The 17,053-nt window shown below is 51.9% G+C and overlaps 3 protein-coding genes across 3 annotated transcripts; 2 read left to right on the top strand and 1 right to left on the bottom strand.

The window, feature by feature from the left end:
- Positions 1–3,515: 3,515 nt before the first annotated feature.
- NCLIV_017620 (conserved hypothetical protein) lies at positions 3,516–4,763 on the bottom strand (the record flags this gene model as incomplete). Its single annotated transcript, XM_003881954.1, has 5 exons — positions 3,516–3,665; positions 3,806–4,122; positions 4,179–4,251; positions 4,343–4,435; positions 4,494–4,763. 5 exons carry the CDS (start codon positions 4,761–4,763, stop codon positions 3,516–3,518), a joined length of 903 nt encoding a protein of 300 aa, XP_003882003.1.
- Positions 4,764–5,647: 884 nt separating this feature from the next.
- NCLIV_0176 (iron only hydrogenase large subunit, C-terminal domain-containing protein) lies at positions 5,648–8,572 on the top strand (the record flags this gene model as incomplete). The annotated part of the gene is made up of 1 exon (XM_003881953.1): positions 5,648–8,572. The coding sequence occupies one exon, from the start codon at positions 5,648–5,650 to the stop codon at positions 8,570–8,572; it is 2,925 nt and encodes a 974-aa protein (XP_003882002.1).
- Positions 8,573–11,874: 3,302 nt separating this feature from the next.
- NCLIV_017600 (conserved hypothetical protein) lies at positions 11,875–15,711 on the top strand (the record flags this gene model as incomplete). The annotated part of the gene is made up of 6 exons (XM_003881952.1): positions 11,875–11,997; positions 12,482–12,637; positions 13,061–13,462; positions 13,920–14,216; positions 14,346–14,473; positions 14,784–15,711. 6 exons carry the CDS (start codon positions 11,875–11,877, stop codon positions 15,709–15,711), a joined length of 2,034 nt encoding a protein of 677 aa, XP_003882001.1.
- Between the last annotated feature and the right edge of the window lie 1,342 nt (positions 15,712–17,053).

The following is a 17,053-nucleotide window of genomic DNA, read 5'->3' as shown; positions in this document are numbered from 1 at the left end:
AGCGGATCATGTGTGTTGTCCTCAGACCCGGTGCTCGCCTGCCGGGATTCGAGATCTTCTCATGGTTTATTGCCTGCACAGACTTGTGCTTGGTTTTGACCATGGCATTTCCATCGTGCAAAAAAACACTTGGATCAACTGCAGTACCGTGTCCCTGAATTTCAGTTCGTGACAGGTAGTGGTGCTACGTCATGACCAGTCAATTCATTTGTCTTTCTGCCTTCCTCGGGTGTCTCTCCTGCTTTTGTTCACGGGTCACAGACCGAGCCTTTGCGCTCTCTGTAAATTCCGGCACAGCCGAGTATGGTGTAATGTCGGGACACTACGGCCCTCACTCGCTTGCGATCGATAATCGATCATCAACCTGCAGATGCAGGATATAAAACCGAGTCTCAGGAACCTAGCTACCTCAGCTATGTGGTTTGCCAACATGCACGGGTAAAACTGATGTCCATGGCTTGACCCATAAGGAAAGCGACGATTTATCAGCTAATACTCATGTCGACCTTTTACGTGCCTCCATCCGGGTCGCGGTCGACACGAGCTAACAAAGATTAGCCGTCGTGCACATTCGCACGGAGATAGCCAAGTTTGAATTGGAGATTACAGGACATTGCCTGTAAACAGTCCCCTCCATTAGAGTGTTCCACAATCATTGTTGTATTTGTTCTTCCAATTTCCGATAGAACACAAAAAGGAACACAAAAAGCAGCAAGCTTCTTTCGTTAAAGGCAGTGTTCTTTATGGTGGATAGCATTGGTTTGTGAAAAAAAGGTGTCGTCAGCGCATATCATATGTTGCTTCTTCACACCGCTTCTCGTTGAATAGATGAATGGACAAAACGGCATGAGATCCTACCGCCTTCGCGCGACGGCCCGGTCGTGAGGCGAACTTTTTCTATGCCACTCTCGCTGTATGGTCCACGAGATGCTGCGTAGTAGCAACGCCGGGGAACGATTATCAGAATTGATTGGTGTGGTACCCACAAGCGTCTGTAGAGCGAACATATTGTGGCTGTCTGTTTTCGATTCGAGCTTTCTCCCTCTTCAGGTGACCACCATTCAATCCGTTATGTCCGTCTCGACGCTGCTGTAGGGCGGTCTTTATCAAAGCTGGCCTGGTCGCAGTCCTGTGTTATTTGCCTTGTCTTCGATATCCGTGCGCACGGCTGCGAGCGGCTGCTGGTCGCTTGCGCTATGACACTGTCGGAGGCATGGCAAAAAATCCATGGGGGTCGCTCTCCGCTTGACCGCATTTTTATGCCCGGAGTGCGAGGGCGCTGTCAGCCTGGTATAGACGCGTATATACGTCTATGTGTATGATAACGATCGCAGGAATTTCCTGTCTACAATGTGTAATGTCATGACCCAGTTGCCCGACGAGAATACACCGGAGAGGGAATAGTCTGGAGTTCTGAAGCCCTGTACCAATTGGGAGGTTACCATGTGTCTCTGCGGTGATTATCTTGGAAGCCTAAATCCCGTGTCGGTGTAGAACACAATCGAATCAAGCGGGTTGAAAAGAATTAGTAGCAACGAGGCGTTCGAGTTTAGGGGACTGCCAGCAGTTAACAAGAGGCTGTTATAAATATCATCTATCTATGGTGCGGTCACAACCTGTACAAATAAAAGCCACCAAGGTCACATCGGCTGCTCCAGGCGCTTGATTTAAACAAAGGCAAGACGGAGGGCTGTATGCACAGTGCGTACTTTGGCGCTCTGCTAGATATCCGGTGAATCGGCATGTAGCAACCATGGGATTCTTTCCGCCGTATGCAAATTAGGGACTAAAATGCGGAGATGCCATGTGCAACGTATGGAGCCTAATCAGGTTTTGCTTCTTATGGTTGACCACACCACTGGGCGATGTCTGACCGGCTGGTGCGCATGACAAGCTCCACCGCAGTCACCTCGCCTTAACCGTCTCTCCTAGTGCAACGTGTTCTTTGGTAAAGCTTAGGGGAGAAAAGAAGTGGAAATTAGGAAATTATCCACTTTCGCTGGACTATTTTTGTCGCTTGGGCTGCTGAAGCTTGTCAGACTCCGTGTTCGCAGCATCCATAAGTACCACTGGCGCCTATATCCGGTGACACGCGTCACCTGAACAATAACAACCAAAAAAAAGGCATCAGTCACTAGAAGCCACTGGCGGAACTTGAGAAGCCCGCTGGAATGCCTGTGCTTGCTTCCTTCTATCAATAAAGACGTCGTCAATGTCGTTTCTTTGCCGTCGTGGCCAAAGTCCTTCAACTAATATGAAACCGCGCGATATTTTGTGTCGGGCACAACAGGCCTGGCCATATCTGCAGAATCGTGGTGGTTCGTATTACTTTATTCTTTGCCTGTCATGCTACTGGGGCAGGATTGGCGAGGATGGTACTCCTGATTCTGGTACCGCAACAAGTGTTGGTTTTCGTGGCAACCACAATCTCAGGCCACCGCCCTTCCGGATAAAAGTTGGTGGAACCCTTTGCACAGTTAAGTTTAGGCGCATCGGTGCCACACGTGAGTGTACCTTAGAGTTCAATCGGACAGAGGACGACGGGAAATTGTAACGTCGAATATGGCTTGGCGGCCCAACCTTCACTACGACAGCTCCTTACAATGATGGCTTAGCTTACACAAAAACCTGCGTGTACTACGGGGAAAAACGGGTCAACCAATGAGGAGACTGTGCGCCTGTCTGGCTTCATCTCGCGTTGCGGGAGACCGGGCGTGTCTGAGTTTCACCGCTACAACACAGGCCCTGCTGATGACGGCGAAGTGGAATTTGGGCTCCACTATGGGCAGCGGTCCGCGTAAAGAGAAAAGCAGCGAATGAAGGTAGGTCCACTGAAAATAGGTCCCGTAGGTCAGAGCTCCTCTACACGAGGCAATTCGCTATCTCCAACCTGAATCCCCCGTGCTGCAGCTGTGAATTATACCTTGCGAGGAAACGGGACTTACTTGAATAAACCGACGAAGGTGTGAGGCGTCGCGATGTAAATCGCTTAACAATGCGCGCAACTGGTTGAACTCAGAGCTGAACCTGCTCCTTTGGCTTTGTTGGTGTGCTTGTCTTTCCAACTCAGCGAATCTCTCCAAAGGCTCCATCAGGTCGATGGAAGCGTAGGTTGTGGCTCGCCCGGAGCTGATTCCATGCATAAGAGCCATCTCCTGCCTCAGGCCTTTTGTCATTGAGAGGAGGTCGTTTTTTAGCCTGGAAAGGGTAAATGGAGGTGTTTCAGAAGTGATCTTCAGGAACGAATCGCGGTGATACTTGTTGAGCTTCCGCCTCAGTGCATTATTTCTCTCCAGCGGCTCTTCTTTTTCTCTTCTGTCACGGTTGGCTCGGTTACAGATAAACCTGGAAACTTCCAAGGTAAGTCATGTTCACTTGAGTATGCCTGATATCCTTACCTTACTCTGCCCTCGAAATGGTGCAGATCGTCGTGCACTTCAATGAGCCTGGGTATAATGCTCTCAATCTGACTAACTAGGGCGATGCTCTGCACAAGCCCTATCATGGGAGATCAACTATACACAGAACGCAAAGATTACCTCAGCCAAATTCAGTTGTACCACTTTTCCAGGCTTTGGCTTGGTAGGCCGCATGTTGTGGACAACCTCGGTAGCCATTTTCTCTGCTTCGTTCAGCCTGTATTGTAGGGTCTGCCAGTTCTGGGTCTGTCGCGGGCATATGCCACTCAGCTTTTTGCACCCTGCAAATCTTCTCTTAACAGCGCACCTTGATCTTATCCGATATACTCTGATGAACACACAGTTCTTAAGCTCCTTATTGGCATAAACACATGAGTACTAATTACTTTTGGCATAAAATAGGATGCCGCTGCAAGTCGTTCCTGCTCATCTGGTGCTGGTATCCGAGGGATGGAATTCTTCACTTTGGCGATCAGGGCCAGGATCTTTTCCCCTGAGCGCTGAATCCCAGTGTGTGCCTTCTGCCAGTCAGAGTACAACTTGTCGGAAAAAGAATCATCATGTGGTTTCCCATAGTCAAAGTCGTTTAGCTTTCTGTTCAGGTTATAAACTCGTTCGGCGCCCGGGAGGTAATCAGCAGTAATGAAATCTGTGATCACTGAGGGAATGGATTCCAAACGACTGACGCCCGCAGAGTGCAATCCTGACCGGGCCATCCATCGCAAAAGAACAGAAGCAGAACGAAGGCTCGTTCCCTACCTGCAGCTTCTTGCAATCCCTCACGCACATGGAGCAAGAGCGAACCACAAAGCCCTTGCGGTGACTTGTTGTCCTCCAGGGCTTCCATCTCTTGACCGTAGCGTTGCAGCTTCGCAGACACAGAGTGTTCGCCTCTCTATCCGAATACTTTTGGTATAATTTACCTGTGAAAATATGCTTTGTATGGCGTCAAAGTCCGTTTGCAGCATTTCAATGTCACTTCTTGCAGGACTTTTCTTCGACAGCAGCACGAACACCTGTCGGTGGTAGATCAGAGAATGGATAGGGGGGGGAGGAAGCTTGTTTTCAGCTGACATTTTCCAGCAGGGGTTTGAGCCTATTCGTCCGGGTTTCAAATGAGTCGAGTAGTTTCGTAAGGGCTTCGTCGTTTAAGGCTTGTCTCTGCGCTCGAGGAACGCTCACAGAAATCATGATTAAGTGGAATGCCACCCCTGACAGGGGGCCATAAAGCGGAGACTCCAGAAGTTGTGCATCAGCAGGCGCTTGGTGCCCCGGGAGAACTCGGTACGCTCTAGCCGTGACCCCACAAACTAGAAACAGGAAAAATATATTCGATATTCCCATCTTTTCAAATTTTTCTGTTCACTACACGAGAGTATGATCGTTTACGCCACCAGAGGAGCTGCTGTAACCTGGCCGCAATTTCGACAGGATGCGATCCTGTGGACGACGATCGGTGTGCTGTACATACACTGGACACAGACATGGTCCAGTCGAAGGTAAGCAAGAGTTTTCCCAAAAGGCTTTTATGGGTAACCCGCAGTATGTTGTCCGGAAAACTCATGACTTGCAGTCATTTAGGGAGTTGAAGCTAATCGTCCAGCACGCTCTTACTGACCGCCATGACCCTGTGGTACGCGAAGTACATGAAGCTGCGGGTCGCTTATCAAGCAACTAGCTGTAGATAGAAGCGGTCTCGACATTCTATACATGCGGCTATAGACACAAAAAGAGTGTTAGTCCTGCATCACAACTGACTAAGGATTCGCAAATAGCAAGCCAATAGTGACAAGTCAATGCAACGCCTACATCGCTGTGCTGGCACTGGCGAAGCGTCTGGGCGTAGTAGCGCAGTGAAAAATCGCATGCAGTGTATTGCCATATTGCCACGGAATCCCTCATTCAATTTTGTATCTGCTTTTTTAAAAGAATCTTTTCCCAAAAACTCCCAGGAAATGTTATGCGAAAGAGTGATTGTACTCAATGTATTCGTTTTTTGTGGCAGGCGACCCTTCATTTTTTTTTTGTTCGTAGATGCGGCGTCGTAGTCCCTCCGAACGGTGGTGGAAGTACGCTCATCGAGAAGAAATCCCGGGAGCAGTTCACCGGCCCACTCTTCGATTTAATACGCACTTTTTGGCGACCTCAGATTATGGTTTGTCTCCGGTCGATGCCGCCAAAACTTGGACACCGCACTATTCCAGCCAGTCCTGTGGTTGTTGATCTTCATGGCACCAGTGATCGGGGCCAACCCATCCTTCAGCGCAGCTGTGAAGCTGGCTGACTTGGACGACTATTTGGCACCTGCTCAGAATTGCGTAGTCCCGCTTCTGACAGAGAAACCTCAACATGATCAAGCGTCAACCACGCCGGTTAGCGGCCGCGCTGGAAGAAATGGACCCGCAGGACTCGGTCGAACCGCGATACAGCCTGTTGACTCTGTCCACAGAGACGAATTCAACCAGGGACCACGTGTCAATGACACGCGGGAACATCAGCGGGCAAATCTTATTCGATTGGCAAGGCCCAGCCGGGCAACTGCAAGCGTTGGTGCCGACCATGGTACGCTAGCCGGGGGGAACAGGAACAGAGAGGGCGTTGCCAATGCACGCGTGGAAACTGGGAACAATGCGCCGTACCATAGCTCGGCACAAATGAAGGAAAATGCAGTGGACGGGGGGATTGACAATGGCCTGGAGCCTTCCACAGCTGTGGCCAAAGTTTCACTCTATGACTGCTTGGCCTGCAGCGGATGTGTTACATCAGCAGAAGCAGTATTGTTGGACCATCACTCTGTAGACCAGTTTCTGCAGTCGGTCCGGAACTCTTCCGCCAGGTCAGTTACCGTGGTGTCAGTGTCTTTCCAGTCAATAATCGCCCTCGCTCATGAGTTCAGATCCTCTCCAGGCAAGACGTTGCGGAGGCTTTCCACGCTATTTCGACTAGCCGGAGCAACATACGTTCTGCATACCCAAGTCAGCGATGCAGTTGCCGTTTTAGAAGCCGAGCGCGAGTTTGTTCGACGGTACAGGGAAGCAGCTGGACGAGCAGCAAGGGAAACAGCCCGTCTTAAAACAACAGATGAGGGCAGCAGGGAGCAGCAAGGCAACCTTTCTTCAGCACCCAGGACGGGCCATTCGATTGACGAGACAACCCTCCCGCGTGTTCCTGGCAATGGCTTGTTGCCTGTACTCACATCGTTCTGTCCAGGGCTCGTGTGCTACGCGGAGAAAAGTCTCCACCCTTCATTGCTCCCGTATTTTAGCCGCGTCCGCAGCAGCCAGCAGGTCCAAGGGGTTCTGGTGAAAGGCCTTCTGCGTGAATCTCACAACGCCCGCTCTTTCTTCTTCCGCTGGCGGGTTGCCAATCCACTGACAAACTGGTTTGTTTCAACGATGATGAAATGTACATTGTCTCGGTACTGTCACCTCACTGCGGCTTCAGACGGACCCGTGTACCAGTCGCCAGCCTTCAACAGCCTAGTCATGACGGAGAATGGCGATACGCACTCAGCGGACGGCGACGTGTCCAGATTTAGAGTTCAAGGAGACTCCGGCGCTCCTGCCAACGTTGAATGGCGGAGGTGGAGTGAGGAACTGACACCAAAGGACATATTTCATGTCTGTGTAATGCCTTGTTTCGACAAAAAGTTGGAAGCGGCCCGACCAGAGTTTCGGACTCACGTGGCCTCGGCATCCGATGGCCGCGTGTCAACTTCAGCAGTGTCAAGACACGTACCACTCTCTGGTTCCTCGGACGAAGCTGTTGCATCGCCGCGCAGGACTAGTCAGTCCGATGGTGGCGTTCCGGACGTGGACCTGGTGCTCGCTACCAATGAGGTGTTGACACTCATGCAGCGGCTGAACCTCACGTTCGATGAACTCGACGAGTCGCCGGTAGATGAGTTCTGTGATGATTTCTCCCGGCTCGCCTGTCAAATAAGCCTCTCATTGGGGTCATCCGTAGCGGATCATCCCCTGGTCAGTGACGCGACTTGTTCTCTGACGCAAGGTGCTGCGCCAGAAGATTCTACTCTGCAGATGACCCGACGCCCCAGTGACCAGGAGAAATCCACGACGTCCTCTGTCAACCTTGATCCAGAAAGTAGACGGATGGATGCCGAACTAATCCGCCCTTCGGAGTTCCTTTCGGGTAGCGGAGGCTATACGGATCGCGTGTTCCGGCGAGCTGCATGGGAGCTATTTGGCGTCCGTGTCGAGGGCCCCCTACAGTTTACTCATGGGCGAAATGAGGACTATAAAGAAGTCGCTCTGGTCGTTGATGGGGAAGAAAAGTTGCGTTTTGCCATTGCATACGGATTTAGAAACATCCGAAATGTCGTCCAGAGGCTCAAACGAGAGGTCGGTGAAGAAACATCAGGGCACAACAGCCGTGACCGCGTCCGTTCGACACTGTGGGATCCCTCAAACCTCGAAAGTACTGCCCCTCCACACGATGATATTCTAATAGATGGTACAGCTCCAAATCTAACCGGTATGTCCCGCGGAAGGAGCAAGCGTACGCAGAGGCCGTTTCCCCATTTCATCGAGCTTGCAGCGTGCCCGGGGGGGTGCCTTAATGGAGCAGGACAAACTCTGTCCCAGTGGGGGACCGAGCGTGGCGCTTCAAATAATTCAGATGGTTACAATTCCCGGAATTCGATAAGTAATGAGGTCATAATCAATGGGAAAGTCAAATACAAGGCAGAACGGGCGAACGATTCAGATGTGGTGGGCCCGTCAGGAGGTAATGCTGGAGAGGAAGATGCGCCGGGAAAAGTTGACGCTTCATCAGTGAGACCGGACTGTGAAGCTAAAAAGCCCCTGTCATATCTGACAGAACTTCTTCAGTCGTCATTCGCTTTTCATGACCCGCTGCGTTGGCGAGAGGTTGAGCAGGCGTACACGTATCTTCAAGGTCGTGTGCCCAGTGCTTCAAAGACAGTCACAGAAGAGCCTGCGAAAATGAACAAGAGACAATGGAGTCAATTGCGCCATGTTCGGGGTCGTAAAGAAAGCGAAGCTGCAGTTGACTGGTGGCAGGGTGCGATGAATGAAGAGGAGGAGTGGGAGGATTTGTACACCGATTTCAAGAGCGTCTCTCATACATTTGCATCATCTTCCAGTGCAACGATGGCGTCACTGAAGTGGTAGGATTGAATTTGTCTGCGGTCGCCCCCACGGTGGCAGCACACTCGCCAAATTTGCTCCGCGTGACTAGTATAGCGCTGCAGGACTGTGCAAGTTTACACTGGTCTGCGTGGACTATCGAATGAAACAGTGTGCTCCAACGCTAGTCGAAGTCTCTAACATACCTTTTACGTACTTTTTTGCGGGGGCATCGGGAAGTCGTGGTGTCCAGCTGACCATTGGGGTATATCGGCTGTCCTCGTGCGTGTTATAATCCCCTGCCGGTTATGTTAGGCTTTCCCGAGTTACGAGAAATGGCTGATCTGAACCGATGAGCGTTGTGATTTCACAGGTGCCACTGGGGCGCAGTTACGGCATGTAGCCTCGGTAGGGGCGAATCAGTTGCTGTGGCCACTTTCCCACATTCCGTTCCGCTCTCTTTCTTGCTGTCAAACTCCCGTTTACTGCCAAATACTAAGTCGCTGATCGAGAACTATTGGCACGGAGGGCCGTGTCGTCGACCGCTGTCAAATCACGATGTCAAACTTGTGTTTCGACGGCAGGCATTTCATACGGGGTGGTTTGTTTTCGAGAGATAGTTTCGTGTAGGCAGTTATATTTGAAGGATAGCGAACTGCGTCTGATGCTCAGTGTCCGCCCATTGGTTGTGGATGTGTTTGTTCTTTCACTGAAAGAACTCGGTGTGGAGTTTGTGAAGACTGCAGGAGGTACAGTGATCTTGTTGATCGAACGGTTGGTTGGAGGGAACTGTAAGTGTTTCTCCCCGTTACAGTCGGGTGCGTGGTTCGACTAGTCACGGTATTAACACGACTGTACAGATACAGACTGCGATGCTGACGTTGCACATGACCGGAATGGGCACGCGTGCTGTCCCAGAGCACGTACGAGACCGTATAATAGGACAGGTGTCGGCACGAGAGGCGAGGCTGCCTCAGCACATATAAAAGAGTAAACTGCTGACTGGAGTCACACCCCCTACAATTTGATGGAAGCTGCGGATGAAAACTTCTGAATCCAAATTGGGTCCCATCAAGAGAGAGTCTTCTCGACGATATACATTTTAAAAGTGTGTATAGGTTCGCGACAGCGGCTGTTAACTTTTTTGTTTGGCGTCGAAGGGGCTCTGTGACAGCACGAGGCTATTGGCACGGAGGGCCGTGTCGTCGACCGCTGTCAAAGCACGATGTCGAACTTGTGTTTCGACGGCAGACATTTCGTACGGCGTGGTTTGTTTGCGAGAGATAGTTTCGTGTAGGCAGTTACATTCGAAGGATAGCGAACTGCGTCTGATGCTCAGTGTCCGCCCATGGGTTGTGGATGTGTCTGTTCTTTCACTGAAAGAACTCGGTGTGGAGTTTGTGGTCTGTATCTGTACAGTCGTGTGAATACCGTGATCAGTCGAGCCATGCACGCGAAAAAAAAGTGTAGCCGGGAAAAAATGCTGATGATATGTAATACTCCTTGGAGGTAGTTGCTTGTTGAGGCCGAACACTTCCAAACTGGGCTGTCGGCGTAATACAGTGTTGCTACATTTAGGGACCTATAAGGACGTTCGAAAGGCGGCACTGGTTTAAACCTGCAGTTGGCGCGAAATCTCCACTCGAGGGCAACAACTTTTTTTTCACGACCATTCTTGTGCACCGGACGAACCAAGGACGACTTCGACCGGCGGAAAGAGATGACACCTTGGGGAAACGACGCTGTGTTAGTGACTGTAGAAAGACGGACACTCGAGCATCCTTAATATGCATTTGTTACTGGACAACAAAGGATAGCCTGCCGGCTGTCTCTCCTCTGACCAGAGGCATGGATACCGAGGTGAGGTTCGGTCCCTAGCAACTCAGGCGCTGCAATTTTAATTTGATGTCCTACAGGTGGCGGAGCCGCTCCCTCCTTTAAACGGTCATCGCAGGGAAGCATAAATAAGCCTTCAAGAATTACTTGTTAGGGCGAGTACGCCCATCGTCCAGCTCCAAATGGACGGAGAGCAGCAATATCGTGCATGCCGATGAGCGGCAGCCGGCGAAACACCGTCAAGACACTTCCTGTTCAGTGCCGGATGAAGGCCGAACTTAACACGCACACACAGAAGCAGCACCGGCTGCTGAAAAAATTAGCAAAAGAATGGAGGTAGCTGCCTAGCGTATATGCCGCTGCAGAAACTCGCTCCACACAAAAATGAGGAAAGGGCGAATTTATGCGCATCACGTTATTCACGCGTCCGGGTGAGCCACGCGGTTCGGGACTTTGCAGCTGCTGCTTTCGAGCGCTCACCGCCCCGATACGAGCGAGCGAGGTTCATTGCGCCTCAGGGTTTCTTTCATGCACGGATACGACGAGGGTTGAATGTGTACAACGAAGTCTCTTTTGTTCTGCGGAAAGTGGCAGCCCTGACTTTTTTCCAGCATTTCCCCTCGCTTTCGAGGCGCTACGTGGGATGCTGTCGTGCACAGGAAAAACGTGAAATTGCACAGGAAAGGAGTGCGCACCACCTGTCATCGAAGACTCGATCTTCACTCGACTATGCGGTTTGACCGTCGTATGCCGTCTCTCACCGTTCACCTTTTTAAGACCCCTGGCGAAACGGTCAGGAAGTCATAACCTCGTGAGGGGGTGATTCCACTTTTCTCCTTCTATCCGCTCGCACACCACAAAAGCGGAGGACAATGGGGTGCACGCAGTCAGCCCCCGGCCAGGTTTGCTCATGTTTGCCCAACAGCCACTTGGCGAGGAAGGCTGCGTGCGCTGCGGGGCCATCTTCGAGTCTAAAGAAACGAGTGGCTGCAGGAGGGTTGTTTGGCCGCCGGGCCTCCCAGCAGATGAACGGAGAAGATGGCGACCCAGCAGCAACAATGATACTAAAAAAAGGACAGGCCGAGACGCAGGTCCCCTTGCTGGACGGTGCTGACGGCACGGCCGAGGTAGGCCGTGCGGAGCTGCCTGAACAGGAGACTGGGGATCAGGCTAGTCCGCGCCGCTCACTCCGCCAGAGCATCGGCGCGAAATTGAACAACCGGAAATTTCCTTTTCGCAATTTCCTTCGCTCATCAGGGAGCGGAGATACCGTCTCGAGCTCACAAGACCCTGGGACTCCACGCGAGACAAAAGGAGTGTGTGATCCAGCGTGCAGTGAGGCGTCAGGCTCCGGCGGAAACCGTAACAATTCAGCTTGCATGGAAGAAGCATCCGCATTCTTTAAGGCGTTCAACAGTACCTCTCGGACAGCATTGACAGCTCAGAGTGAAGAGAGATCTAGTTGTGGAAATGATGGCTCGTCAACAGGTGCCGAGCCAACCACGGAAGAGATGCGCGCTGTGTGGTGCGTCATGAAAGCGAGCTGTGCGGACAGAGTTGAACAGAAAATTGAGTGGCTGCACCGGCTGGAATGGCTACTCGTCAGGCTGAACCCTATGGAGTCGAACCATCCTGTAAGTATTGCCTCAGGCCACACCATTTCGGCGCAAGAGACTCCAGTCGAGCCGATTACAGACATAGGATTCCACTGCGGATGTGTTTGCTCCACAACGAGGAGTTGTCTGGAGCTTTTTGCTTCCCAAGACACATAAAGTTGTAGGAGATGTCGATGGCGAGTCACTCTAACATCGGAAATTTGTCAGCGCGCGAATAGGCAAACCCATAACGAATGTGCCTTTTGTACAGCTCTGAAGGGGGCAGGCGTTGATCGTCGGGGGTTTCTTTCTCTCTCAATGTTAGATGAGAAATCTAGCAGAGCTTTGTTGGTAGCTGGTAGGCGGAGCTAGCAGAAGGATGCAAAGCGATCAGGTCCGGAAGCTATAACCTGTTTTATCCCACCTTGCAGTGACTCCAACGGCGGAGAGGTGAATATGATCGCCAGCCTGCCTGAACGTAAACTGCTTCTCCTCTGCCGGTGTCTTGTGCCTCTGTGAACAGACGCGTCATGCCCTACTTGAGGCGAGGGTTCTGGAGCTCTGCCTGGGCTGTCTGCGCGACAATCAGGATGATGCTGGTTTGTGCGTCTCCGCCCTTGCGATCCTAGTACACATGTCTCTAAACGATGAAACCTCAAAGAAACTCGCCAGCTCACATGTAAGCTCTTGGGGCGGGAGGAGACCGTTCGCAGTATGGTTGTGTGTGAAGAGAGGGGAAATGCGAGCATCCTACTCCGTGCACGATTTGTAGCTACAAACCTCGTGATTCCAAGTACAACTGAATCGTTCGGGAGTGATCGATGGAAGCTGAAGATGCTTATACTTCTTTCTGTCAAAGTTAACGGGTTGTTAACGCTCTCAGTGGTTGTGGTCTCACGTCACTCGGTTTTCGACGGTGGGAGGCTCCCAGATTTCTAGTCCCTTGCAGATACGGTCAGGGGGTGAATGCTTCCACTAAGCTGGACTGGCCCGCTTGCTTATACGCTAACAGTGTCGTTTTCTCAATCTCCGCAAGCTCTGTTTTGCTACCACTGCCGTACCTTCCGTGGTATTCCGCTGTGCGAACTTTGTTGTGTTTCAGGGCCTGGAGGACATCGCGATTTTGCTGAAGAAGTACTACAGGCGTTGCCAGGAGCGAGAACCAGCGCAACCACAAGCAGCACAAAGCGGCTGTCCAGAGCAAGGCGAAACGTCGGACGGAAGCGACCCAAAGGGTAGCAGCTCGCCTGCGGGAGACAGCGATGCGACAGGAGCATCTGCCAAGGGCCTGGCTCCAGCTCAGAATACAGAAGTGGGCGCAGCCGGAGGGCCCAAAGAAGAACGGGAACAAGCGAGCGATGACAACAAAAAGTCGGACTCCGCTGGTGCCTCTATGACAGAGAACCTACAGACTGACGAAGGCCAACTTCTTGCGGTTGAGTTGGTCACCCTCGTCTGGCGGCTGATCTTTGCTACTAGCTTGGACGGCGACGAGTACGCGCAGGTACGCGTACGTTTACTTAACGAATTGTATGCAACCTGAGTCAATGCGCTCCGTGTGTTCGACTAATTGTTTAACTGATTTGGTTAGCGATCGCACTATGCCGGTTGCCGAGGGTTAGGAAGCAAGTTTTGAATACCGATTTGGCTGCACCAATACAGAGGGTCTGTCGCAATTATCTAAATGGTACGTTTTCGGCTTCATTTCACCTGTACGTCCAGCGTCTGTCTTCACTATGGAGCGGAATCGTTTTGTAGAAATTTATTCCGATCAAATTCTCCTGGTAGCAAAGAGGAATTTGCTGCACGCCCGTTCTTCTAGTGGTCTGTAGGAGACTTCGCCATTATTTTGACCCAGCGAGCCTCCGTTCCCACCTTTCATTACTGAATCGTTTCCGGGTCCCAGCATTGTCCATTTCGCTTTACTCTTGTTTCGTGTGCCGTGCTCATCTTCTGTTCAGAAGTGGATAAAGGCTGGTGCGGCCGAACCAGCAATCGACAGTGTAGCATCCGACCTGGATGTTTTCTGTTCGGCCACCTACGTCTGCTGGGTGTTTGGTGCTTTGCGTTTCCTTCCTCTTGACAACGCTGAGTTGTGCGAGGACTTCGTTCGACGTCGACAGCTATTTCAGTGGACTCTAAAGAAAATGGAAATGCATCACGAAGAACCACTCGTACTCGAAAATGGCTTCGCCGTCCTAGCCAACTACCAGCGCGCTCAACCCGCTCACGCAGAAATCCTGTCTAAACTTCCAGACGTAAGTCACTGCCGAGTGCCGTCCGACAGGCAAACTGTAGACTACCGTTTTGCGAGGTACAGTACACTCCGTGTGACATCTCGAGCCTCGTCGCTTTTCTGCTTTTTTCCTCTCGTGATGCCTACTTAGGTGTGGACGAAATGTCTTTCGTGGCTCAACACGGATAAAATGATGCGAGTCCCTGACGTCGTCTACCAAGGCCTGTACACCGTGGGCCTGGCCTGCTCATACTGTCCGGAGGCCTGCGCGAATCTACGGTAGGTATTGGCTGTTGCGAATCTTCCGCAACGTGCGTGCGTGACGCACGCCCGAAGACTTAAACCATTTGCTCTTAGAGGAAAGGACTCCGACTCCGAATAGATGCGCGAGACGTTCGCGGCGGGCGCTGCGACAACCGTTAGGTCGTCCTGCCTTAGCAATACCTGATTCCCTGGAGGCTGGTACAGGGCGTTGTGGGGGGATCCTCAACAAGGAAAGACGTTTCCCTCGAGGGCTCAGCGGTTCGATAGTGTGTGTCCGAGGTTTTTGTATGTCTCACACGCCACTGGATTTTTCCGCTGTTTGCAGAGATGCGAAAGGCATCGAGTTCGCGGATAAGGTTGTTGAGGCGTATGGGGAAAACATGAATTCAGAAGTATCTTCGGCGTCGTCTGCTTGGACCGAAGGAACTGGGGGATCATCTAACGACAAATACGCGAATGTCCTTCAATTTGCGGAGGGACTTAGACGCCTTCTCCAGCCCGTGCCCCTCTCGGCCGCAGATATAGCGGCTATCTGTCAAGAGCCCATCCAAGAAGCTGACGAGGAGGATTCTGATGAAGAGAAGAGGAATGCATCCAGGGAGCTAGACCAAGGACCACGGTCGGAAGCTACCGCAGTTAAGAGCGACGCATGTCATCAGGATCCGGCAGCGGCACAAGACTGCGTAGGGCCGCAGTCGCCGACGTCTCCGACGCCGGTCGAAACAGTCGAGAACACTGAGTGTGTAGTAGATCGTCTGACAGATGGAAACACCGAACACAATATCCAGTCAACAAAATCCAGCGAGATGATTCCGTTGCCAATCCTGACGCTGCGTACGCGGTCTGTGACACACGACAGTGACGGCATGTCTGCCGAAAAGGTAACACCTGAGCTGCTGTCTCTGCCGGTCTCTGAAGCGGGCCAAGGAACCCCTGAGGGGACACTGCCAGCGCTTACCCCTGACGAAGGACAATCTCCGGCGCGAGCGTCTCCAGGGTTGACGAGCTTCGCAAATGCGAAGGCTACTCCCATTGTCTCTGTGGAGCAGCTACCGGCTATGAGTGATGCAGGACAACTGATGGAGAAAGATGTGGCAAGCTGTTCGATGCCGGCAGGGTCTGTATTGGGCGCTGCCCCACCAAGTGAAGCTGAAACGACAGGCGATTTAACCTCTCCTGAGCTGTCCTGTGCTTCTCCTGATCCCGCTGTTGAAATGCCTGAGCAACAGCCCCAAGCGACTGCGGCGCTTTAAAGATGGCCCAGTTGTAAGGCACTTAACACATCAGCAACCAAGCCCTTTCCAGGACCATAAAAAGGCAGGAGAATGCGATTGATTATCCTAAACTAAGCTACGCGTCACATGCACTGTAATGTGAGAAGCACAGGGTGGCAATGCGACATTGGCCCGCCGTGCCGCCCGAAAATTTTTTAGGATCACGCTTGCGTTACTGATGCGTGGGAGTTCTTCCGTAGTCGACGAAAGACGAATATTTCGACAGGCGTGACTTTGTCGGCGCTAGACACCATTTGAAATAGGTTCCGACCATAGGAGGCGGAACCGTGGGGGGCGTCCGAGTTTTTTTGCTTTTGTGACATGCCTCTCACGTGTTGCACAGCTGGCGCGGACGCAGACGCATGAATGAGTTGCAGATGATCTTCAAGCACGAGGGAAAAGCGAGGGATGTCACACCGCCGGGAGGGGGCCACCATAGCCCCGTATCTATGCTAACCAGTACAGAAATATGTCACGTCTCTCCCGATAGCCAGAGCTCCAGACCAAAGACGTTCGCAGTAGGATGGAGTAACTTTTTAGCGGGGAAGACAGCCATCAACGGATGCGCTTGTCTATCACCAACCATCCGCTGCTGGGAAACGGGTACTCTTAGCACCGCACTAACGGGCCGTTGGAGTGCATGTTTGTTTAGGATAAGCGTCCAGCATCATCGACTGCGGCTGTCTCGTTCGTTGTTTTTTCGTACTACATACATGACAACAGGTTCGTGTCTGTTTATCCACGAGCCGTCGGCTGCGATGTCATGTTGCATGCGACGGCTCCCCGCAACACTAAAAGTGGCGGTCGTGGCTATGTCTGATAGACTCGATTTGGCACCAGCAAAGAGCCGTTTTACCGTAACAGGCTGACAGCGTGCACGTGTCAGCTGAGCTTGTATCTTGGACGGAGATTGTGAAGGGGCCGCGACAAGTTCTTGCAAAGCAGTGTTGGAGGATTCTGTCCAGGTAACACGCGAACGGAAGGGAAGAAGGGAAGGTGCGTCAACGGATCTGGACCTTCGACTCAGGTACCACGGAGACTAAAGCGGCATTGTAACCGGTTCGCACAACCGAAGAGGCCAGTTCACGCAGTGCACAGTACGTAAGTATACATATATGTGTAGGGCTCTGCATACCAGTTAGAACAACCTCCCTCCGACTGAAGAAAGTTTGTCTGGTGTGGACTCAAACACCACTTTGCTTATCCAGCTCCACCGTAACACATGGCTAAATCTTAGTATTCAGCCGGCCATGCTTTTCCGGGATACAGCAAGCGAAAGGATCAGCTGGGGCGGTGCACGCGACAACGGCTGTGAAATGCG

The sequence above is a fragment of the Neospora caninum genome, chromosome VI (assembly GCF_000208865.1).
Source record: "Neospora caninum Liverpool complete genome, chromosome VI".
Classification (NCBI taxonomy): Eukaryota; Apicomplexa; class Conoidasida; order Eucoccidiorida; family Sarcocystidae; genus Neospora; species Neospora caninum.
Note: the sequence above shows the minus strand (reverse complement) of the source record. Positions and strands in the feature narration are given on the sequence as shown.